Source organism: Salvelinus fontinalis, chromosome 4 (genome assembly GCF_029448725.1).
Source record: "Salvelinus fontinalis isolate EN_2023a chromosome 4, ASM2944872v1, whole genome shotgun sequence".
In the NCBI taxonomy this organism is placed as follows: Eukaryota; Metazoa; Chordata; class Actinopteri; order Salmoniformes; family Salmonidae; genus Salvelinus; species Salvelinus fontinalis.
In genome coordinates this window covers 63,947,616-63,973,159 of record NC_074668.1, presented here as the reverse complement: position 1 = coordinate 63,973,159, position 25,544 = coordinate 63,947,616, and the positions used below count along the sequence as shown (strand labels likewise).

The 25,544-nt window shown below is 44.1% G+C and overlaps 1 protein-coding gene across 16 annotated transcripts in view; it reads right to left on the bottom strand.

The window, feature by feature from the left end:
* The window catches only part of znf536 (zinc finger protein 536), a 189,252-nt gene that overhangs the window by 68,098 nt on the left and 95,610 nt on the right, over window positions 1–25,544 (bottom strand). For 13 of the 16 annotated variants that reach the window (XR_008759248.1, XM_055920949.1, XM_055920941.1 and 10 more), the window contains 2 exons: window positions 7,871–8,038; window positions 876–2,501 (listed from right to left, as the gene is read on the bottom strand). Coding sequence is in view for 15 of the 16 variants with exons in the window: in XM_055920949.1 (XP_055776924.1) it covers window positions 876–2,501; window positions 7,871–8,038 (1,794 nt within the window). In the remaining variant the exon portion in view is untranslated. The remainder of the gene's footprint in view (window positions 1–875; window positions 2,502–7,870; window positions 8,039–25,544) is intronic. The other 3 variants (XM_055920951.1, XM_055920953.1, XM_055920954.1) reach the window with 2 other exon arrangements.

The window sequence follows — 25,544 nt, the reverse complement described above, 5'->3', positions numbered from 1 at the left end:
ATAACGAATGTGTGTGACATTTAATGAATATTACAGTATATTCAGGAAATGCAATATTTAATATTTATGTTGTCATTTAAAAATGAGAGGCGAGTGAGAGACATATTCAATGATGGAATCCTCCAGCTATGGCTAGTTGAATTCTGGACTAAACTATGTGGTTCACATTTCCTACTACGTACAACTACACTGGCTGGCCCAGTGCTGAGCTATGAGCTCAACTTGAAGATTCCTTTTCCCTAAGATTTTTATCACCGAAACTGCAAAAAAAAAGCCACTCCGAAAAACAGCAGTCTCAAGGAGCGCCTGTAACCTTAACAGAATCATGAAAGCTGACAGTTCATTTTTCACAGGCCCATAGATCTTTGGGTCTTATAAAGTAATGGGCTTTTGGGAGAGGGCTTTATGAGAGCTAAGATAGTTAACCGGCGTGTGCTTGAGATGACATGGGAGCTGAGGTCCTGCTCTCAGGGAGACAGGATTATTCCCTTCCCCGGGATGGAGGGGGAGAAGACACTACTGTCTCCCTAATATAAACGTGTAATAAAGATTAATCTGTTGCTACTCGCCACTCCAATAGCTTCTAAACTTGCTTGAAATAAGGTTGGAATCACTTTAGAGCAAATCTCGTTTTCTTTGTGTGAGTTTCATTGTGAATCTCAGAACAAAGTTACGTGTGTGTGTGATGCTGTGTGTGTATGAAACGTAGTGTCGGCAAATGTACATATCGTAGTGTTAGAGAGTGTACGTAAACACACGATTGAATGGGTTTCTGTGTGTGTGCGTTTGTGTGTGCGTGCATTGTTTGTGTGTTTGTGGACGTAGGGACAATAAGATCAAAGGCGGTGCCATGCGGCAGGGTCAGGCTCACTTACTGGGTGCGTCTGGTCTCTTGATGCCGCTGCCGCTGTTTGAGCCGCTTCCAAGGCCGTTGAACGCTGCGAGGTTCTCCGAGCTGTAGGCCCTCAGGACGGACAGCATGTTCATCTGCTGCTCGAGATGGGCATGTTCCGGCTTCAGCAGCCCCGGGGAACCACCAGGAGATGAAAGGAGACCCAAGCCCTGCTGCCACTGCTTCTCCAGGGGCAGCTGAGGCTGGAACTGGGGAGGGAAAGGGGCCCCAGGGCCCAAGGAGGCCCTTGGTCGTTGGGCCTCTCTAGCTGGGCACACGGCCTGCGTCTGCTTCGGCATGTGATAGGTGGCACTGTCCTCATCTTCCCCCTCCATCCCGTCCTCTTCCTCCTCTTCCTCCTCGTCGTCAGAGTGGGGTCGCTGTCTCTCTGGTTGGGCGGAGGAGGACTCGGTGCTGTGGCAGCGCTCTCCAGCCCTGCCTTCCTCATCCTCAGTCTGTGCCTGGTCCTCCAGCTCCCCGCAGGAGGCCTTGTCTGAGAGCTCATCCCCAGCTGTTTCTCTGGCCTGGCTCTGCTGCTCCAGGGCTGGGTCAGGGCATGTCGCTCCAAACCCCTGGAGGCCCGGGGTCCTTGGGGAGCCATCATACATGCCTCCATACTGCTTATAGAAGTCACTCTGGAATGCTCCCATGCTGGCGTGGGGCTCCATGTGGTTGGACCAGGCTGACTGGCTCTTCTCCCCCTCTCTGTCATTGTCTCTGTCATGGAGGTGGGCTGGGCCCATGCTGGCCTTGAGGAAGTAGGAGGGCTCTCCCTGGTGCTCCTTGCCCTCCTTGCGTTGCTTGGCCTTGCCCAGGTGGTTGGCCTGCAGGTGTAGGGCCATCAGCTCGACAGAGGCGGTGGTGAAGGAGCAGAAGAGGCAGCCATGCCAGGCCACGTTGTCCTGGAAGGTGACAGAGGAGCCAGGCAGAGAGCCCGTTTCAGGCTTGACATTGACAGACAGGTCCAGAGGCTCGTACTGGGACCCAGGCTTGCCCGTTGAGGGCTTGGCCTCAGCCTTCTCCTCACCAGTATCAGCCCTCTTGGCTTTGGGCTCACCACTCTCAAAGTAATGCTGGGACTGCAGGTGGCTCTCTCTCATCTCCTTCTCCTTCTTCAGGGAGCTGAGGACGAAGCTATCCATGAAGGCCTGCAGGGAGCCCTGGAAGTTGACACCGTTTCCCACCATGCTCTGGTACGCCCGACCCAGGTCTCTGAAGCTGGCGGGGACGTCTGCGGCGGCGGGGCCCTCTGGGCTCTTCATGCTTTCAGAGAGAGTGTCAGATCCCAGGCCATTACGCTCTCGCTCTCTGTCCCTCTCGCGCTCCCTGGGGGACAACATACCGGGAGGGGCCCACTGGTGGGGGTGCAACGGTCCCCCTCTGAAGTCCAGGCTGGAGGGCATGCCCTTGAAGACACCGCGGAGGACATCAGGACGGGCGAAGACGCCACCCTTGCCGTGCTCTTCCTTGTGCTCAGAGAGAGTGGCGGGTCCGGAGGAGGGGCCGCCGCCATTCTGCCGCTCGCGGTGGTGGCGCTCCAGGTGGTACTTCAGTGAGGCAGACTGGGTGCCTGCGTAGTCGCAGTGAGGGCACCTGTAGGGTTTCTCTCCTGTAAGAAAGATAGATAGATAGATAGAGTGAGAAAAAGAGAGAGAGACAGGACATGAATAAGAGAGGAAACAACAGTGAAAGCCAACACAATGATCTCAGTGATAACCAACATTCAACAGAATTCTGCATTCAGCAAACAGCTCCTCAGCTCCATTCGGGGATTGGCATCTGAATACGGGTCGATCCAGCTCGATCCAGCTCCGCCAAGTGAGCCATCACTCATGTCAACACAATAAAAACCATTTCACCATATGTTGCTTTCAGTCCACCACAAGAGATAATATTTTCAACTGACAACACAACTGTCTCGATGTTATCTCTGTTTGCATGGTGGGGTGGGGGGGGGGGGTCTCTCTCTCTCTCTTGGCCTTGTTCGCTGACAGGCCTCTGCCTTGGCGATGAGACAGTGATTTCTAGGATGTTCTCTATTTGCAGTTTATCATAAATCACCATTCACAGAGGAGAAGCGCTCCATTCCGTCCCAGTTGAATGGCTCTATGGCTATTTGGAGCAAATAGTGGAAGACGCAGTCCCTTCATATGAAACTAAAGCAGACTTTAACTGACACAAATGAGCAAGAATGTACATATGGAAAACATGTGTCTGTATATCACGGTAGTAGTATAGTGGTAGTTGCATAATTTGACTTACAATGCAGTTACAACATCTCGACATAAATACACCGTGCATATAAATATTCATGCATATTCTTGAAAGGTAAAATGCAATCATGATTTTTGCCAGAAAAGTGGATCTCCTTTGCCTTTGGAGAGATAAATGACTAACAGTATCTTAACAATAAATGCATCCTGTTAGCAATTACAATATATTTTCAACCAAAGCCAGATTTGGAATTAAAAAAACAATAAGCAAAAATGCTTGACTTTTAGACATTGTAATGTTCCTGGCACTTCTTTTGAATAAGTCACAGCTACATATGTGAAGAGCAAAGGTGGTTGGAAATAGTCCCGAATAAAATCATGTTTGTCGAGTACTGTGTGTGTATATATAGCTATACCGTGTTTAGATTATACACATGGAAACCATTTTCCCCCCATTTTTTTTGTTGTTGTTGTTGCATTGTTACGCAAGACTGAATTGAATGATTTAAGTCTCGCTCTGTAGTAAATCATGGATATAATTAGCAAATGGCATACTGCTCAAGTAATTTATCATTATTTGGAGGGCACCATTCCAGAAAAAGACTGTAGGATCTGGAGACCTACTGCACAGTTCTCAAATAAAGGGCCACAAATACAAACTCAATACAATATTGATACCGGAGAGAGAGAAAGAAAATTAGAGAGGGAAAGGGAGAGAGAGAGAGAGAGAGAGAGAGAGAGAGAGAGAGAGAGAGAGAGAGAGAGAGAGAGCGAGAGAGAGAGAGAGAGGGAGAGGGAGAGAGAGCACCGTGTTATTTTCTTTTACACAAGAGCGAGTTTGAAGCGTATATTTAAAATAAACCATGCGAGATGAGCTTTTAACCCAATAAGTGCTTATCCTCTAAGCAGGATAACAGGGGCTTGGGCTGATTTAATAAGGAAACGTCCCCGATGCAAATGATCATTCTCAATTCCTTTAACTGGACAAAATTATATTCTAGGCCCAAAATTAGAGTGAAATTAGAGTGATCTGTTTTTTTTCTTGTTGACGATGGAAATGGGCATCAACACCACCATCCAAATATTAAACAACATAAGAAGACGTGATTAATCTTGGGCGCCAGACATCTGAATGTAACCAGTGATGTAATGGTACTGTAAACAAATAGGTGGTTAAACTCTGATCACCAATCGTGGTGAATAAAGCAACGCTTCCTATACTTTTAATGCATTTTTCCACAAAGAGTGGGCATTTAATATAATAATAATATAATATATGCCATTTAGCAGACACCTTTATCCTCCACAACACCACTGAATATAACTGAACATACGATACCTATCTAAACAAACCTTGAGGAGTAATCAATGTACACATGGCTGGGAAATGTATAACGTAAATGTGTGGTGTGTGTGGTGTGTGTGTGTGTGTGTGTGTGTTCTTTGTGGACCATTTGGACTCGCTAAGACATCTGCTCAATCATTCGTCAGGGGCATGTGTGATATCTGGGGAATATACTGTATCCTGCCTTGAAACATCACACACAATTTACTGTTAAAGGTCATTATGTAGCCGTTAATCCACTTTTAATTGATATCAGCGCAAACAGCGCAACCTCTGCGGAACACAACAGATCTCCATGGCACAAAAGAAAGGAATGATCATTCGCCATTGTTTAGAAAAATACGTTTCTCCCCCACAAAAAAATTGCGATCGAGAAAATATATTAACACAATCAAGGGGGAAAAAATGGAAACACAAATTCATAAAATACCCGGGGCAAACTATTTAACGATCACCTGCCACAGTACTATAAGAAAAGTAGATTTCCAGTACAACTATTATAACGTTTCAATGTATCGACGTGTTCATCCTCCCAGTGCTGGGACATAGTGTGTTTTTGCTCTACTTCTTTAAGCAGGTCCTCGACTCCAACAGATTTCCTCTGGATTTGGATGCTTCGTCACAGCTCCATAGTAACCACTCAGAATAAACACCCAGAGCCACTACAGAGGGGCAATTAAAACAGTTAATAGATATGACATACTTTTAAGAAACATTTCCATATGGCTTTACGTAACGTTGAAAGGCGGTTTGCACTGGAAGAAGTGCTGTTATTAAAATCTTGTCCGAGCTGAACTGGGAAACCCTTCGGAAAGGAACCGATCCAAACGCCTAGCCTTTTAGTCGACGTTAAATAGCATTTAATAAGCAAGGCTGTTGGTTAGCAGCAAACATCCACATGTGTGTTTAATAAACAGTAGTGTTGTTACATGCAAAGAGGTACTAGTTTGGAAGAGGGTAATGTTAGTATTAAACCTGTTCATGAACGAGAAAGGGAAATAACAGGGGAGAGCGAGGGAGGCAGAGAGACGGAGAGGGTGAGAAAGAAATGGAGAGAGGGAGAGAAGGAGAGAGAGGGAGAGAGAGGGAGAGCAAGATCATGGGTCCCCATTGATTCATTCTGATTGGTTAGGTTAAGGTTATGTGACATGGGCAAGGCCTGGCTCTTTCTCTGTCCCCGTTTAAAGGTGAGTGGAAACTCTACTGGTTATTTCCCCTAAAGTTATGCGAAGCCATTGTCAAGAACATAGACCTTTTTATTTTTTACACACAGCTGCTTACTGCTAAATACTGCCTTGTCCAGAAGGGGACAATCTGTGTCTCTAATTGCTGTCACTGAAGCCTAGATTCATTATGTGACTTTCCCATTAAAATGTGAGCATTAATTTGTATAATGAAATATCACCCACTGCAGTGTTCATTAACTGTGGCCCCACACTGTATTCTGCACAATGTTAGCTACCTAGAAACTGTGGTTAATTTCACTAATGGATATTTTCCCACTCACTGTTCAAGAGGAAATTAATACTGTAACATTAGCTCTTTAACTTTTAGAGAAATTTAAATTCACTTCATTCCTTTCAACAAAATGTTAGCGAGTCATTAATCTAACATTGTGTTGCACGAGGCGAGCACCTCTCAGTAAGCAATGCCATTGTGCTGTTCAGACTGAATTAGGATGAAGGGCGCATTATGTCATCTCCGAGTTCCACTGTTTTGCCATCAAGGAGGAATCTTCCCAGGATGTAAAAGTCATCACCCTGATGTAATCATCATCGTTTCAACCTGAAGTCAATCTGATAACGTACAAGTGATTTAAAGGGCAACATCTTGTAGACACATCAGACGGTTTCTGTGCACGAAGTGACCATGTTGAGTTGTGCTTACGCAGGGCCTGGCCTGCTGCACCGTGTAAGTTTAACGGAAGGCCTGGGTTGAGGCCTCTGTTTCCTATTTGCTGAAATATGGCCCTTCTGGGGACCCTTACTGTACCACTGAAAACAGGCATAACTCAGCCCCCCTCTGTTAGGTAACAGATTTCCATGCTCCCCCGTCCTGTCCCCTGTCCCCGGCCCCTCCTCTCCTGACGGCGAGGTATTCAGAGGTCTGCAGAATCAGGGTTGAGGCTGCTCTCGATGACCTGGATGTGCTATTTTACACAAAGATCCTAATTATGCTAGTGCACAAGTGCTCCTGCGCTACGCCGAGCTACGAGCTACGCCGGCTCCTTAATTCCCCTCCAGACCAGAGGTATGTGGTCCTTATTAAAGGGGAGGAGGGAGGCACAGTTTGGGTGGTCTCCCTTCTCTCTTTTTAAGTGCATGGCGAAAAAAAGGGGGAAAAAAGCAAGCATTGATTTCCTCAGCTGCAAGAGATTTCCATTTTAAGTTCTGAAAGCTTGCGTCATGCCTTTACTGGCACTTAAGGATTACATCTTTTGGGGGGGAACTGTAAAATGGTGTCTTCAGATACAGAGGTCAGGGCATCAGACGCTCTCTCCGAGAACATTCACGGTTAAATGTAGAGCAAGAACAGAGGCTGATAAGAAATGAAGTGCTGAATACCACGAGTTCTCCATGAGTATACAGGATGTACTTAGTCATTCCCAGGCCTAATCTGAGAAAGAGAGAAAGCAATGCAGAATGAAGCGGTATTGTAGCATAGTGTAGTAGACTGTCACTAGGGCGTACACTCAAGCTCTCCCCTCAGCCAAGTAATTAGAGCACGGCTCTGAAGAAATGCTAAACACTCGTTTCTAGGGTCATGCTCTTTTGCGTGTGATATGGGCTGACTCGTAGCCCATATCGTAGTAGGATTTTCATAGGTGGTCCAGCACAGTACTCTAAGCTACAACCCAAGCAATACTCCAAAGCGACAAGGTACGCAAAAAAACACGCTCAATGCAGAAACATAGTGTGGAACCCATGCTGTAGCATACGCAGCACGCAGGATGTTAGAGTAGCTGAGCCGATGTCCTTGATCTAAGGCGACCTTAGAACGGCCTACGTGTGACATTAGCCTGGATATTTACTGGGGCATTTCTACCTTGCAGTGTAGTGAGGTATAACAGCCTGCTCTGGCTCTGGCCAGTGGACACCGTGTCCACACCATTACTCTCAATGGGACCACCTCTACCTCCCAGTAGCTAACACGGAAAGTCATCCAGGTAGAGATATATTTTGACACTCGTTTGTTAGATATGGCTAAGATTAGAACAGTAGCTACAGTGAACCACTGAATGCCACTGTCCCATTAATTACAGCATATTTCCAGGAAACAGCTGTGTGCTTTGAATAAATGCCCTCGCCAATGGTATCGAACACGGTCAAATGGGGTTGACTCAAATGGGGTTGACTTACTGCCACCGCAGAGAGCGGTGGCAGTAAAACGGTGTAGCAGTAATATCCAAGGGGAACTCACTCCACTGACCTGTGTGTATCCTCAGGTGGACCTTGAGGTGGTGGGAGGTGCGGAAGGTCTTCCCACAGTAGGGGCAGTCCTTGATGGCCGAGCCCAGGCTCCTGTCCCTGTGCTGGGAGGGGGCCTGCTGAACACTCCCCGCTGTCTTCCCCAGGTCATCCCCGACATCTTGAGCAACAAGAGAGAGACACACACAGACACACACACAAGGGAGGAGCGGTGAGTGTCACGTCAAACCGTCACCATGTCAGAAAACACACTTTAACTTTTGCTTTGTCCTCCTGTTCAATTCAAATCTGCTAACACCACACAAAGTAAAACACATCAATGGGTTCACGTTTTGCCGCTATCCCCCCCCCCCCCCCCCCCCCCCCATTTCAAACTGACAGAATGCTGACAGTTCATAAGCTTTCAGGCTCCTTTAGAAACACCGGGCCGACCCCCTCCACACTCTCCCACTCCCGTCGGAATGTTTTATCCCCGCTATCCTCATTTTCTGGTAGCATATGGCGGATTGTGTTGAAATGAACAATACAAAAAAAAAGAAACGGCTCTGTCAGCATTGGGCTAACGCGTCTCCGTAGCGCCCTGATTTTGACAGGTAGCGTCGCTTCTGTCAGAGATACGAGAAGGGCGATAAGAGTGACCCCGCCCCTGCTTGAACTGCCACTAATACCGCAGAGACGTGTGGAGACCAACAACCGCTCTCCACATAATCACCCGAATCTCAGGAGGAACTGGAATAGATTTGAAAAGAGTTGACGGCAGCACAACCATAAGGTGAGGATGTTATCTCACACGTTTATATGGGTCATGACCTCATTGCATGTCCAGCTAACAGTGTAGACGGTTTCTCAAGACGTCCTTGCAAGCTCTGATGGGGTGTGAAAGCTACACTCTAGTCGAGCAGAATGACCGATGAGGTGGAGTGAGCGCCAGAGCCCAATGCCAACATAACAACCTTGTTAACCACATACCCTGTTGCATCATGGGTAAGCAGGAAGAAGTACCAGTTCACAGTGTGATAAAGTATTCTGTTTATGGCTCCACCCCATCACCCCCCCCAGAAGCAATCTCTGGTCCACATCTGCTGCTTGTGTTTTTTTGTTTTTTTTCTCTCGAGTCCGGCACATGACATGGTATGCGTGTGGGGAGAGAGAGCATCTGAAACGGAGCAGCCCACTAAGGCCACCATGCCACACAATCAAAAGCATTTCTTCCAGTAGCCGAATCTTTTCTTTTCTTCCCCACCCCATTCCACCCTCTTTAAGAGTCAAATAAGGTTTCAAGAAAAACAAGACTGAAGTCAGCAAGTCCTCCTACCTGGCACTGATCACATGATTCTACACCCACACTGCCAACGTACAGTGTACTATTGTATTTATGTGGATGTGACCCCCCAAGGCAGCAGGCATACAGTGTTGAACAGTTTACAAAGCCTTACCTGTAATAACCACGGCCACGATCATACTGTACACCCAATTCTAATCCGCATGTGACCTTTCCAAACCCACCCTCTCCGAGCCAATGCATAGACACAAGGCTTTTTTAATCAATGCTCCCAACATGTCTGCAGTACATATACAGATGTAGGATCTTCATTTGATCACCTTGTTGCAGGAGAACTTTCCCGCAGCACAGGAACTTTTAAACCTGTAGTGTATTGTGGTTTAAAAAAAAGCTTCTAACGTTTGTCATTTCCACTTTTCCCTTATGAAAAATGTATCAACTGCTTCAAAAATGTGCATTAATTATAATCCACATAATAGTTTACATGTCCTGTTGCTGCAGGATTATTTTCCTGCTGTAGGAAACTGGCTCAAATGAAGGGCTAAGAAACAACAAGAGCGTTTGCTGGCCGAGAGGACTTAGCACCTCGGAGCGTAATTTGCACACCGATTGTACATGTAGAATCACGTGACAAATGCCCCCAGTCAGAAGTCTCCAGCTGCGGGTCCCTAAAGCACAGTGCACAGACGAACGTCAGACGAACGCTAGATCCCCATTCGGCACGATGTGTGCAGAGCCTTGAGATCCTACATCTGTACACATATCGTACTGTAATCAAATTCTCCACAAACACATTTTACACCACTTGACATATCCCCTCTTGGCAATGTTTCCTCCTCTCATGTAGCAAATACAGCTCCACCTGTCCACCCCAGATGGAGTTGAATTAAACCCCTAAAAACACAGCTTATGGCCAGCCTCATCCTCCGGCCCTCTGTGTGGCAGGGTTAATAGTGATCCTGTACCAGGGTGAGGATGCTCTGCCAGCATTTAACAGTCCTTCTATAACAAATGTTCCAATCGCTATATACTCGCACGCAAACAAATACACAAGCACGCCCGCACACACACACCAAAACTTCAATGTATCTGTTCATGTAGTGTATGGATGAGAGAGAGAGAGAGAGAGAGAGAGAGAGAGAGAGAGAGAGAGAGAGAGAGAGAGAGAGAGAGAGAGAGAGAGAGAGAGAGAGAGAGAGAGAGAGAGAGAGAGAGAGAGAGAGAGAGAGAGAGAGAGAGAGACAGAGAGAGAGAGAGAGAGAGAGAGAGAGAGAGAGAGAGAGAGAGAGAGAGAGTCCCAGGCGATAGGCGTCCAGCGTGGTTGTCCTTAATCAGCTGACTGATCCCAAGCTTTTAATAGGGCTGTTCCAATTACTGTAAAAGTCATCCTGCGCCGTATAACCACAAATATTGACAGTTTATTGCACAACACATTTATGACATTTGAAGGTCACCTCATATATTACACGTGGTCTTCCAGAGGAGCGAGTCTGGGACAGAGAGATTCTCGATAACTCGCCACCTATAACTATTCTCCATGTATTGATTTTCCATTGCTTTGCTCCTTCTTATGCAAAGGAAAAATCTGTAAGAGACACAACATTAAAATTGATTGTCACAGGCAAGCCACTGGCTTCATCTATTACCCTGTTAAATCCTGCTACCATCATCTCTCAGAGACTACTATAGCCCACACACTGTTAGTGTACCGCCAGGCCACAGCTAGTGTTATATATGTCTAATACGTTAATTTGGCTTAGTTCAAGTCAATATTGCCCAGAGGTGAGCCAAAAGCCTTACATGGATATATATGGTCAGATGCTTTCACTGTTGTCATGTCTTAGTGATCAATCTCATTTTTACAATTGCTATTGATTTAACAAGCACGTTTAGCTAATCAATACAATGACACAATTGAATTAAACATTCCTAGCATTACCGTACTTATCTTACTACACACTGAAAACTGCAATTGTGTAGCCTGTTATTTGTCCTTAGCTAATCTAATACACTGTACTCTTATCCGAACACGCACTGCTTTTCCAGTTACATACAAACTGACACATCCAGGCTCTGTTGCAGCGGAATAATATCACACACACGCATATATAATTCAGACTTTCTGATTTGAGACCAGCTCTGATTTTATTGGGCTCATCCAAATGGAATGGAACATAACAGAACAAAGGGCTGAGATCAGATTGGAGCAGAGTTGTACAGGCCATCTGGGAGGAGGATGAGTATCAGTCATTCTGGCTGCTGTCTGCTGCACTACAGCTCTGACACCAGGAGCTCTGCTAGTGACAATAAAAAACTCCTCAACCACCAAGGGGAAGTACCACAGAAGCCCACCGACACATACAACACCCGTACCTGTTTGTGTGTGTGTGTGTGTGTGTGTGTGTGTGTGTGTGTGTGTGTGTGTGTGTGTGTGTGTGTGTGTGTGTGTGTGTGTGTGTGTGTGTGTGTGTGTGTGTGTGTGTGTGCGTGCGTGCGTGCGTGCGTGCGTGTGTGTGCGTGTGTCTGTACTCTGAGGCAGCCCCTCCAGACGGACCACACCCTGTTCCCATTAATGGAGAAAGCAACAACAACAAAGAAATAACTGAAGGGAAAAGGCCTCTTCCTTAATGGTGCTCTTTCAATCACACTTCCAGGCTAAATTGTTCTGTGGTTTTGATTACAGCGATATCACTTTCATACAAAAAAGAGAATAAAAAAATTGTGTCATAAAAACACAAGATGTCTCCCTCTCTCTCCATTATTCTAATGCATCTTGTGTGCTGTCAAAGCCAGTGCCCTCTCCCTCTATGTAACTACTGTCAACGGTAAGGAAACGCGTGGATAAAAAAAGAGAAAAAAAGAGAGAGCAAGTAAAATGTGATGACATCATTTGAAAGGCATTAGGCTTTTCAAAATGCGCCCCGGGGGGAGTTGATTTCCTTACGCCAGAGCAACACAACACCATCCGGCTGATCCTCTGTTCTCTTTTTTTAGTTGGACGGGTGCCATCTTTGTGAACGGCTGGTTCATGCGAGTTAATCAATTTGAGGTTTAGTTACACTGCTGAGGCTAGCATTCTAGCCACCGCTAGAAAGTAATCTGAACTCGTCGAATTTATTAACCAAACACCAATTATCATTAAACACCACTGCATTATCCCTGCTTTTACTACCTGACAAGGACTACTTAATGAATTTTTTGATTAAAGTTATTTAGTGTGTGATTTATGGGCACAAAACTCGGAATGCAGACAACTACGCAGATGCTAGTGAAAGCACTTTTTTGGGGGGGGAGGGAATGCGAGTACACCGGGAGGCCCAGAACCCTCTAAGGTATCACAGCAACCAGCTTCAGACCAGGAAAAGACCACAGGCACACGAGATGAACCCACTAACACTTGGGCAGAGGGTGCTATCGGTGACCCTGTGTAACAAAATGAAATAAAACACAATTAATAAGAAATTCAGAAAGTGTTTACCCCATGATGTTTGTGAGATGAAACAGCCGCAAAATGTGCTACATATAAGGCACGCGGGTAAACAGGGGCACCAGATGTTCTTTGATGTTAATAATGGCATTTATTATTAATATTAATTAGACCGCATTCAGCAATACATTTGGGCCATTTCCAAGTCAATTAAGCAAAATGGCATTCGGGAGATGTTGAAACGACATTTTAAGGCAGGTGTTCAGCAGTCCCCTAATAAAACATTTTCACAGCTACTGAAAAACAACTATTTTGGGCTGCTTTTGTCTATGTCGGCAGCCGGGTACATGTTTTCTTGCTCCAAGCAGCGCCATGACTGAACCCTTCATTTATATATCAACAGAAATCATTCTGTCTTACTTCCATTGTCAATATAACATAAATAGCAGTGATTTGATTAGTATATTAACGATTAGGCTTTGCCTTGGCAGTGAGTTGCTCATGTGCACACATGCACTGTATATGAGCCAGCAAAGTCCACACAGACTGACGAGAGAGATTAAACCAGATATGAAATCATGATTATGATAATAACAATTTGTGAAAAACACTGCGGATTAAATCTACTGTTCACCAAATTATTTGAACAGCTCTGGGGTACGGCACACAAGGCCAAATAGACACTTCAACACCAAATGCTGCTCTCAGCCTAGTCTCTCCTCACAGACCAGCAGTGTACTAGTACCAGTACCCGCGTCGACAGTAAATACCAGTCTGAAAAAAAATCAAATTACAGAGCACATGGTAGTGCAGCCCAGTGGGGGATGCGTTGTCTATATAATCCCGGACCCTATGTGTAAGGGGAAAATAAAGCAATTTTAAAGCTCCATCGTGTGTAATCTGGACCTTGAAAGGGAAGCCCCACCTCAAGCTAGCTCCGATTTGGCAGGATTTTTTTTTCTTTTTTCTTAAGCTCCCCGAGGCTGAGCCATACAATGGTACATTAACAATCTGTGCATTCATTTATCAGGGAGCTGGGTTTTGGACTCTGTGTTTATGGCGCACTGTACTTATCATCGCTGGAAATGAATGAACATGCCTCCCCTTGCAACAAACATGCACCTGTGCCGCAGAGATGCTAATCACAAACATTTATATTTATTAGCACTGGTCTCACTAAAATTGGTCTTATAAAAAAAAAAGAGGAGGAAAGATGAGCCTTTTTCTGCCTGCTGAAGGCAGAGGAGACATTCCTAAAATGTATTGTAGCACACATTTATTCGCTCTTTTGTTCGGCATTTTTTTTTTTGTTGATCGATGAAGAGGTAGGGGAAATTATGTTTAATACATTTTCTGTTTAATTTCCATATTTTATAGATTATTCCTCTGAAATGAAGCTGGAGTCAGAACTCCCTGATGCCAAAGACCATACCTGTACAGCCTTATTGAACTTCAACCCATAAAATAATGTAGGGCTCCATAAGGAATCATTCATCTCATTCATAAACTATAGGACCGGCCCACGCAAGAGATTCAACAGAAAACCTTATCAGACATATACTGTACACTAAACCTCTTTATATCAAGAATGTTTCCTATCACGGTATCATTTTGGAGGATGGCTAAGATACTGTTTAGGATGCATTCGACAGTGGACGTCCCCTCTGCTCTCCCCTCCCTCCTTCTCTCCCCCTCTCCCTGCCTCCTCCTCTACCAGTGACAGAAGGTGCATCTCTCCCTCTGTAAAAGGCTATGCCTCTGCCGAGCTAGGGGAACAGCAACGGTGGCATAAGTTTCTCCCTGGCACGGGCCCCATCTTTGTTTTCTCTTCTCAAGTCTGTTTCAGGCTTCAAAGAGCATTGAAAAAAAAGACCCAGTCACAGCTAGAGAAGCACTGAGGTCTCACTAACGTTATCATTCTGCAGGATGATCACAGCTCCAGGGAGAGACGGCAGGACAGAGGGTCGGAGAGGGACGGAGACGTCCACCCGGACGCCGCTGTCTGTCCGTCCGCACGAGGGGAGCAAGGGAGGACAGGGACATTTCACTGGGCTAAAGGGACTTATTGAGGTGGGCGTCTTTTAGGACAGGAGGAGGGTCTGGGGGAAGGGTATTAATCAGGGTAAATGTTCATCATGCACACTGTTTGGCAGGAAGTGAGTAGTTATCATTAGTGAAGGCTGAGTAGGTCCTGCTTTCTATGGATCCAGACTGGAGGAGGATGAACAGGAGGAGAGGAGGGGGGCGATAAGGTGAGTGAGGAAGAGAGGCCAGGAGATAAGAGAGCATATCCCGTACGGATGCACTGATAGCTCATACGTCTCTGTATAAAGGAAATATAGCATGTCCTACGTGAACAATTGCTATCCTACAATCATGGTAAACGAAACCACTTGGTAATACAGCACGTGTTCCAGGAAGACAACATATAACGTATGTACAGTCCACTGTAACAATGCTGCATGCGTGCACTGTACCTTTAAAAAGATGCAAAAAAACCATCTTCTGCTATCATTGATTTCCTATTCCTTTTCCACCACACCAAATCAACAACAAGCACAATGGGCAATCATATACTGGAGTTACATTCAAGGCTCTCTACCACCAGGTACAGTGTGTATGTATATATATCTATCTATATATATATATATATATATATATATATATATATATATATATATATATATATATATATACACAGACACTACATGACCACTCATTCCAAAATCATGGTCATTAATATGGAGTTGGTCCCCACTTTGCTGCAGGGAAAGCTTTCTACTAGATGTTGGAACATTGCTGCGGGGACTTGCCTCCGTTCAGCCGCAAGAGCATTAGTGAGGTCGGGCACTGATGCTTGGCGATTAGGACTGGCTTGAAGTCATAGTTCCAATTCATCCCAAAAGCATTCGATGGGGTTGAGGTCAGGGCTCTGTGCAGGCCATTTCTGTATGGACCTCGCTTTGTGCACGGGGGCATTGTCATGTTGAAACAGGAAAGGGCCTTCCCCAAACTGTTGCCACAAAGATGGAAGCACAGAATCGTCTAGAATGTTGTAGCGTTAATATTTCCCTTCACTGGAACAAAGGGGCCTAGCCCAAACCATGAAAAACACCCCAAGACAATTATTCCACCTGCACCAAGCTTTACAGTTGGCATTATGCATTCGGGCAGGTAGCGTTTTCCTGGCATCCGCCAAACCCAGATTCGTCTATTGGACTGCCATAAGGTAAAGAGTAATTCATCGCTCCAGAGAATGTTTCCACTGCTCCAGAGTCCAATGGCAGCGAGCTTAACACCACCATTATAAATAAAACACAGAAATATCTTATTTACACCTTACAGACTCTTTGCTATGAGACTCGAAAAATTGAGCTCAGGTGCATCCTGTTTCCATTGATCATCCTTGAGATGTTTCTACAAGTCCACTTGTGGTAAATTCAATTGATTGGACATGATTTGGAAAGGCACACACCTGTCTATATAAAGGTCCCACCGTTAACAGTGCATGTCAGAGTAAAAACCAAGCCATGAGGTCGAAGGAACTGTCCGTAGAGCTCCGAGACAGGATTGTGTCGAGGCACAGAGCACCTAAGGTTCCTCTGTGGAGATGGGAAAACCTTCCAGAAGGACAGCCATCGCTGCAGCACTCCACCAATCAGGCCTTTATGGTAAAATGGCCAGACGGAAGCCACTCTTCAGTAAAAAGCAGATGACAGCCCGATTGGAGTTGCCAAAAGGCACCGAAAGGTCTCTCAGACCATGAAAAATAACATTCTTTGGTCTGAAGAAACCAAGATTGAACTCTTTGGCTTGAATGCCAAGTGTCACGTCTGGAGGAAACCTAGAACCATCCCTACAGTGATGCATGGTGGTGGCAGTTTCATACATTTTAGAATAAGGATGTAACGTAACGAAACGTGGAAATAGTAAAGGGTTCTGAATACTTTTCGAATGCACTGTATAGTGTACTGTATATACAGTTGAATAATAGTTGAGAGAATGAATTAATTCAGCTTTAATTTCTTTCATCACATTCCCAGTGGGTTACATACACTCAATTAGTATTTGGTAGCATTACCTTTAAATTGTTAAACTTGGGTCAATTGTTTCAGGTAGCCTTCCACATGCTTCCCACAACAAGTTGAGTGAATTTTGTCCCTTTCCTCCTGACAGAGCTGGTGTAACTGAGTCGGGTTTGTAGGCCTCCTTGCTCGCACACACTTGTTCAGTTCTGTCCACAAATTTTCTATAGGATTGAGGTCAGGGCTTTGTGATGGCCACTCCAATACCTTGACTTTGTTGTCCTTAAGCCATTTTGCCACAACTTTGAAAGTATGCTTGGGGTCATTGTCCATTTGGAAGACCCATTTGTGACCCAGCTTTAACTTCCTGACTGATGTCTTGAGATGTTGCTTCAATATATCCACATAATTTTCCTCCCTCATGATGCCATCTATTTTGTGAAGTGCACCAGTCCCTCATGCAGCAAAGCACCCATGATGCTGCCACCCCTGTGCTTCATGGTTGGGATGGTGTTCTTTGGCTTGCAAGCCTCCCCCTTTGTACTCCAAACATGACGATGGTCATTATGGCCAAACAGTTCTGATCAGAGGACATTTCTCCAAAAAGTACAATCTTCGTCCTCATATCCAGTTGCAAACTGTAGTCTGGCTTTTTTATGGCGGTTTTGGAACAGTGGCTTCTTCCTTGCTGAGCGACCTTTCAGGTTATGTCGATATAGGACTCGTTTTACTGTGGTTATAGAACATTTTGTACCATCTTCACAAGGTTCTTTGCTGTTATTCTGGGATTGATTTGCACTTCTTGCATCAAAGTACGTTAAACTCTAGGAGACAGAACGCGTCTCCTTCCTGAGCGGTAAGACGGTTGCGTGGTCCCATTGTGTTTATACTTGCGTACTATTGTTTGTACAGCTGAACGTGGTACCTTCAGGAGTTTGGAAATCCTCCCAAGGATGAACCAGACTTGTGGAGGTCTACAATTTTGTTTCTGAGGTCATGGCTGATTTCTTTTGATTTTCCTATGATGTCAAGCAAAGAGACACTAAGTTTTAAGGTAGGCCTTGAAATACATCCACAGGTACACCTCCAATTTACTCAAATTATGTAAATTATCCTATCAGAAGCTTCTAAAGCCATGACATCATTTTCTGGAATTTTCCAAGCTGTCAATAGGGGGTGCTGTTAGCACTTTTTTTTTCTTGACGTTGCCAAATTAAACTGCCTAGTACTCAATTCTTGCTCGTACAATATGCATATTATTATTATTATTGGATAGAAAACACTCTCTAGTTTCTATAGCCGTTGGAATTTTGTCTCTGAGTGAAACAGAACTCCTTCTACAGCACTTTTCATGACAGGGAGTCAGATTTCAGACATCTTGGCCCCTGATCCCAGGTCGGTTGTAATGTCCCTGTAAATGCTATGGAGAAACAGACACTGCCTACGTCTTCCTTTGGATGTCAGTACGTGGTGACGCTTTGAATGGAGTCGATTGCGCAATCAGGGCCTGTATAAAAGACCAAATACCGGAAGTAGCTTCCTTTTGCTGCCTGCGCCTGACGCACGAAGGACGTCGGACTCGCCTCCTTCCAACCTGTTGTTTAGCCAGTAATATTTCTCCGGTCATGTTTTTACTCGTTATAGGTGTTAACAACATCATAAGGTAGTTAATTTGAACCGTTTTATAGCAATTTATATCCGTTTAGTGCGATTTTGAGGCATTGCTTTGTGGTGCACTTTGAAGCGCCGGGCACGTTTCGGGGTCCCGGTCGAACGTTAGTGGGCATTTCGACAGACAAGAAGACATCTTTCGACCAAAAGAAGATTAGACCCAAGAAAGGATACATTGCCCAAGATTCTGATGGAAGAACAGCTCATAGTAAGAACAATTTATGATGATAAATCGTGTTTCTGTCGAAAAATGTTAAACGCTTATGCCGCCATTTTGTTTGGTATAGCTTCGCTTGGCGCAACCTGTATTGAAAAGTAAGGATAATTTAAAAAATGTAATTCAGCGATTGTATTAAGAATTAAATTGTCTATCAATCGCTGTCCACCCTGTATTTTTTAGTCAAGTTTATGAGTATTTATGTATAAGACTAGATCACTGTCTAATATGGCGCACGACATTTTCTGACCAGCTGGGCTACTTTTCTCATTGTCTAACCAGGATTTTGGTGGCTAAATATGCACATTTTCGAACAAACTCTATATGTATGTTGTAATATGATGTTACAGGAGTGTCATCTGAAGAATTCTGAGAAGGTTAGTGAAAAAATGTATATATTTTGGCGATGATTACGTTATCGCTCTCTTTGGCTAGAATCAATGCTCTGGTAACGTTTGCACATGTGGTATGCTAATATAACGATTTATTGTCTTTCGCTGTAAAACACTTAGAACATCTGAAATATTGTCTGAATTCACAAGATCTGTGTCTTTCCATTGCTGTGAGCTGTGTATTTTTAAGAAATGTTTTATGATTAGTAATTAGGTAATACACGTTGCTCTGTGTATTTATTCTAGTCGAGTTGTGATGGTGGGTGCAATTGTAAACTATGATTTATACCTGAAATATGCACATTTTTCTAACAAAATAAATATACCATAAATATGTTATCAGACTGTCATCTGATGAGGTTTTTTCTTGGTTAGTGGCTATCAATATCTTTATTTGGCCGAATTGGTGATAGCTACTGGTGTTGAGAAAAAATGGTGGACAAAGAAAAATGGTGTCTTTTGCTAACGTGGTTAGCTAATAGATTTACATATTTTGTCTTCCCTGTAAAACATTTAAAAAATCTGAAATGGTGGCTTTATTCACAAGATCTGTATCTTTCATTAGATGTCTTGGACTTGTGATTTAATGATATTTAGAAGCTACAATTTACTTGTGACGCTATGCTAGCTATGCTAGTCAGTGGGGGGGTGGTGGAGGGTGCTCCCGGATCCGGGTTTCTGAGGCAGTAAAAGTTAAAGGCACAGTCAACTTAGTATATGTAAACTTCTGACCCACTGGAATTGTGATACAGTGAATTATAAGTGAAATAATCGGTCTGTAAACAATTGTTGGAAAAATTACCTGTGTCATGCACAAAGTAGATGTCCTAACCGACTTCCCAAAACTATAGCTTGTTAACAAGGAATTTGTGGAGTGGTTTGTGGATTTGTGGAGTGGTAAAACAAGTTTTAATGACTCCAACCTAAGTGTATGTAAACCTCCGACCTCAACTGTATATATATATAGTATATATATATATATACATATATATATATATATAAATAGCATCAGAGTTATATATGCATCACAACCATTAACCGCTATTCAAACATCAGTTTAAAATGAATCCAAAGTTTCATTAAGAACCCATAATAAAATAGTCATTATCAAGGGGAGAATGTATACTGATCAATACCTCAATTACATAAATGTGCACTTAAAGATATATATTATCATAAAGGTGATGAACACACTTAACAAGGCCACAGAGGAGAGGTGCATTTCAGTGTGCTGTGCTTCAATTCAAGCTGTTCCGAATTGTACTGAAACTATCCCTCTCTCTCTCTTCTCTCTCCTTTCTCTCTCCCTCTCTCTCTCCCTCCACAGTCAGGGTGCCCGTAAATCCGGAGACCAAGGACGTTTCCCATTTTCCTCTTATATGAACTTGTCCAGTGTCTCGGAAAATGAAATAAAAAGATTTATACTGCTGCTCTAAACACCGGGGTGTCTCGTGAGTGAGCCATACTATCAGAATACATTAGAGAAAGTCCTGATTTTGGCAAAGTGGTATTAAAACAGTGGCCCTCCCCACAGCTCTACCTCCTCTCCAACAGTCCACAAGGGTTAAACTAGCTCAGCCAAAATGACACCACTAATAAGGATAATACTAATAATTGCCTTGTATTATAAAGAAAGAACCAAATTGAAATGTGATTTCTTTCCACTGTAAATAATAAAAAAGGAGTACAATGCCAATGAAATAAATAAATAGAAACCTGCCTCCTCCTCTTTCAGTTTGTGGTGTCTCAGAACCAAATCCCAGGCTGTCCTCTCCCCTTCTCTACTCGTCCCATAGCACCCAGTCAACCCAGTTTGCACAGTCAATGCCACGCCTCACACATACCCCTTATTAAAGAGCACGCTCTGTTCCACTGGCGGAATGTTAATTTGTTATGAAGGTCATTGACAGAGAGTAATAATCACCATTGGGGATCTAACAATTTGCCATTTCAGAGCATTGCAGCAGCACTGATGACTCAACTATTAATAGACTCCCCCTGCCTTATACGACTAAAAACTATTCTGCTATTTACACCTCCCAAAAAAACATGTCTGTATTCCCTTCGTCATTGTTTTCTTCTACGGAGAGATATTTGACATTTGGAGCAAATGAACGTGAACCCAAGGCCAAAAGAAACGGTACACCATGGTTGGATATTGAAAATGAAATCACATTGTTAAACAGAGACGGGGTGGAAACTTTCTCTCCCTGCCTCCCTCTTAGCGTTGTACCAACAAACTGACATTTAACCAGACACTAGGATTCTCTTATACTGATCTAATGCACTGAACAGTTTTTACACGCAAACAATAACAGTTTATTCTAAAACTCATTTACTCCCGCTTAGTGTTGCTAGGGCATTCAAACATATGTGTCCAAACAAATAATTCAAGCTTAAGCTATTTTTATCAAGCTCAGAGCATTTGTTCTTTTTAAGTGATCAGCATTTATGGAATGGAGAATGGAAGTTTGAATCCTTTATCTACAGAGGCTCAACATTTCAAGACTAATTACAAATTAATCTGCATCTCTATATCGGCAATAAGAGTGTATAACTCCTCTCACTAAGAACTATCTGTTATATATTTATAAATCCTCCACATACAGGAAGCAGGCGGTCGGGCGGGGATAGACAAAACCCAAAGACCATGACATAATTGCTTGCCGTCTATATCCATACAGCGACATCAAGGCCGAGGATTGTGAATATTAATAATTGATCATTAGCTTGATATGTCAAAGCGTGCTCAAGTTTGGTTTTCAAAGTTGACTGGTTCCATTAGGCCGCTATTCAGGCCTGGAGTGCTCTTGACTAGAAGGTCGAGCATGTACACAGAGTAAGGTCTCTCTCTCTCTCTCTCTCTCTCTCTCTCTCTCTCTCTCTCTCTCTCGTGGGTTCTAAACAGGGAACACTATCACTTAAAATGTGTTGTCAGCGCAACTCATGGGATAGCAAATTAGACACAAAGTAATACTGAACTTTGACTACGATTGCTCTGATGACCAATGAAAACGAGGCATACTGTACAGTAGGAACCTAATAGACAGAATGAAACACCATGTCCCATGACTGTCTGCATTGAAAGAGTGGTTAACACTTCTGAAGCAGAGTATATGGCTGGATATATGGAAACCATGGCGACTCCCTGGGCCTTCAACTTGTACATGTCACCTCCGGCTGGCTGAACTACAGACACACAGACACAAGCTCTGATTGGTTGTCTGGTTGCTTCAATATGTATCCTTTTAATTAAACCTTTATTTAACTAGACAAGTCAGTTAAGAACAAATTCTTATTTTCAATGACGGCCTAGGAGCAGTGGGTTAACTGCCTTGTTCAGGGGCAGAACGACAGATTTTTACCTTGTCAGCTCGGGGATTCAATCTAGCAACCTTTCGGTTACTAGTCCAACGCTCTAACCACTAGGCTACCCGCTGCCCCAAAATGTATACAGTCCTAAACATTCTCTCTCTCTCTCTCTCTCTCTCTCTCTCTCTCTCTCTCTCTCTCTCTCTCTCTCTCTCTCCTCTCTCTCTCTCTCTCTCTCTCTCTCTCTCTCTCTCTCTCTCTCTCTCTCTCTCTCTCTCTCTCTCTCTCTCTCTCTCTCTCTCTCTCTCTCTCTCTCTCTCCTCTCTCTCTCTCTCTCTCTCTCTCCTCTCTCTCTCTCTCTCTATACTGCTCTCTCTCTCTCTCTACTCATTCTGGGCCTGGATGATGGTACACTCCCATGACGGCGAACCTCTGGGCACCTTGACTGCCGTTAACTGCTTGTGGCACGAGCCGAGGAAATGGGTCATTAAATCAAACGAGCCAGGACCAACCTCCCAGCGTCCCAGATCTGTTTCCAATCAGATAGCTCCCTTTAAAGGGAGCCAGGATCTCGCTCGGCATTAGCGTCATCAAAGCGGTCTCCACTGCTACCTCCGCTAGCGCTCTAATCTGCATGTGAGCTGCACAGGGGAAAAGGGCAGACATCTTGTGATGAGGTAAATACTTCAAATGTTAGCCACAGGAGTGTCGTCTTACCCTTTAAACAGACACAAATTTGTGATACAACCTCCTCCCAATCTCTCACCTCCTCTCTTACTCTCACCCCCCCCCCCCCCTTCTCTCCCTCTCTATTTCTCTCTCTCTCATATGCACATAGGCACACACATACAGTCTGGTCAAAATCCCCAGAACAAAACAGCAAAAATAGAGTTGCTTTAAACTATCCAATGGTAACAAAATGTGACTGAGAAACTCTCTCCACACTTGTTGCCTTTACCTCGACATTCTCTTTTTTCTTTTCTTTTCCAGAAAAAGATAAATGAACACCATTTCTTGCACCTGTCCTACCTTCCCATCCTCCCTAAAACGATAAGGGATTTCATTAACGTGAGAACGCTTGGGCTGAAAGAAACATAATTGCTTCAGTGTTTTTGTTGCCGTCGCACCCGCCCTAATTTCTTCCTTCCCTTACTCTTGACTGTTAAGTGAATATTATATAAACAGAGAGGATGAGGCAAGGTTAAAATATTGAAAGACTGCGGTCATGTTAACACCAAACAAGGAGTAGAGAGAAACGAAGAAGAGGAATATAAGATGAAGTACGGTAATAGCATGACAGTGGGTGTAAGTGATATGATCAATCGGGAAAGATCACAGCATTCCGTAATGATTTAAGCACGAGGACTGATCCTCACCGGTCCTTGATGGATAACTGTATGAAAAAAGATACATAATTTCTTGACTTGCCATTTACACAGCATTGCACCTGAAAGCCGGGCTGAATAATAGACAGTTTCAAATGTCAGGGAACTAACTAAGAAAGGGAGACGGGTCGGCCTACGGAATGTGAATTAGAACAGCCGCCTAATGGCCGTGGCAGCCCTGAGAAGGAATGAGGAAGTGCTTCTCTGAACTAGAAAACACTTCCCAGATATACTTCAGTCCAATGAGTTAGGCCCATTGCTTGAGTTTTTGGAGATGACCAGTCACAAACCAAATATATCCAGTTATGAAACCCAACATAAGAATATTCTCAGTCTGGAAACACATGTATAGGATTTACCTATCTATCCCAGAGCAGACCTGCACGTTGAGCCGGAGCCAGAAGCATATGATTGTGTTAATTAATCTGCCATTGTGAGCGGGGGGAACAGCTGCAGTGGCTCTCGTGGCTGCGTTGTCAAAGCAAAACAATGCAATGTTAAGCTTCCCCGCTGAATCTTCCATTACAAAGGAGCTCCAACACAGGGCTAAATTCATAAATCCACAGATCAATGTTTACCGGCACTAATGTCTGACCTTTAAAGGGAAAAAGGTTTTAACATGCTTAATTTCGGCTTGAAATATGGTCAGATCTGTGATACCTAGGATTTGGGCCAATTCCCTGAGCTTTGAAAAGAAACAAATTGAGAGAGAGGGACGGAGAGACGGAGAGAGGGGAAGGTAAAGAGGCCTGATCTCTAAAACAGAGACAAACAGGATTCACCAGCTGGGCGTTGGTATTTGAAAACAATACATCTAACACGATTAGGAGGGATCCATCGATCGCTGTTATGTGGCTTTAATTCAGAGGGGAGGGGAGGGGAGTGCGAGGGTGGTTGTAGATCGATTGTGTGACAGCTACAGACGATGGCCGTGAAGACGTGGCTGATTCCCACAGGAATAGGTCAACTCAGTCATAAGTAATGGCTATGGAAATATATAGCGTTTTATGTTCATACAGTATGACCTTAAGACCTAAAACCGCAGATCTCACAATGTTCCCAAAACATGTATCTAACAGCTACCTCATAATATTACCTTCATTGTGTTGCTCTGATACACATACCCATATGTCAAGCGCATGTGAGTCAAAAGAAGTCAACTTCTAGTTAATGAAGAAAGCCCCTGGCATGGTATGAATTCCTACTCTGGTGTAAACAGTAGAGACATGTCTTTGTCACCGGAGGTTGGTGGAACCTTCATTGGGGAGGACGGGCTCGTGGTAATGGCTGGAGCTGAATAGGTGGAATGATATCAAACACATGGTTTCCATGTGGTTTCTATGTGTTTGATGCCATTCCATTTGTTCCGTTGTGGCCATCATTATGAGCCGTCCTGCCCTCATGCAGCCTCCGCCGGATTTATATTACAATTTACCCATACGTCAAGTGCATGCGAGACAAAATAAGTCCATTTATGGTTAATGAAGAAAGCCCGTGGTATAATATTAATTACTACTGTGGTGCATACAGTGGAAACATCTTTTTATATTACAATGTATGAGGAAACGGCCAAAACAGGAAACAGACATTTTAATCTAAAGAAAGTGTTGTTTTTTAGCGATTTAGGCTGGATTCATTTTGGAGTTCATTTGCAGATCTGGGTAATCTCCATTGGCAGTCTGTTAAAGTCAGATAAACAGACTGTGATAAATACAGGAGATAAATAGCTACATAGAGAATTAGACACTGGCAAGGGTCTAACACAATCTACGGGCTATTTCCGTCAGGCAGCAGGCCACAGTACAAAAAAAACACACTGATTGAGATAGCAGCTAGATGCATCACCAACACCATGCTGGAAAATATGGTGTGTTCTTGTGAGCTCGTTTCCAGAGAGACGGAGATGCACCCCAAAAAGCATCAAAATGTCTGGACCTGGCCCCACACTGCAGTGG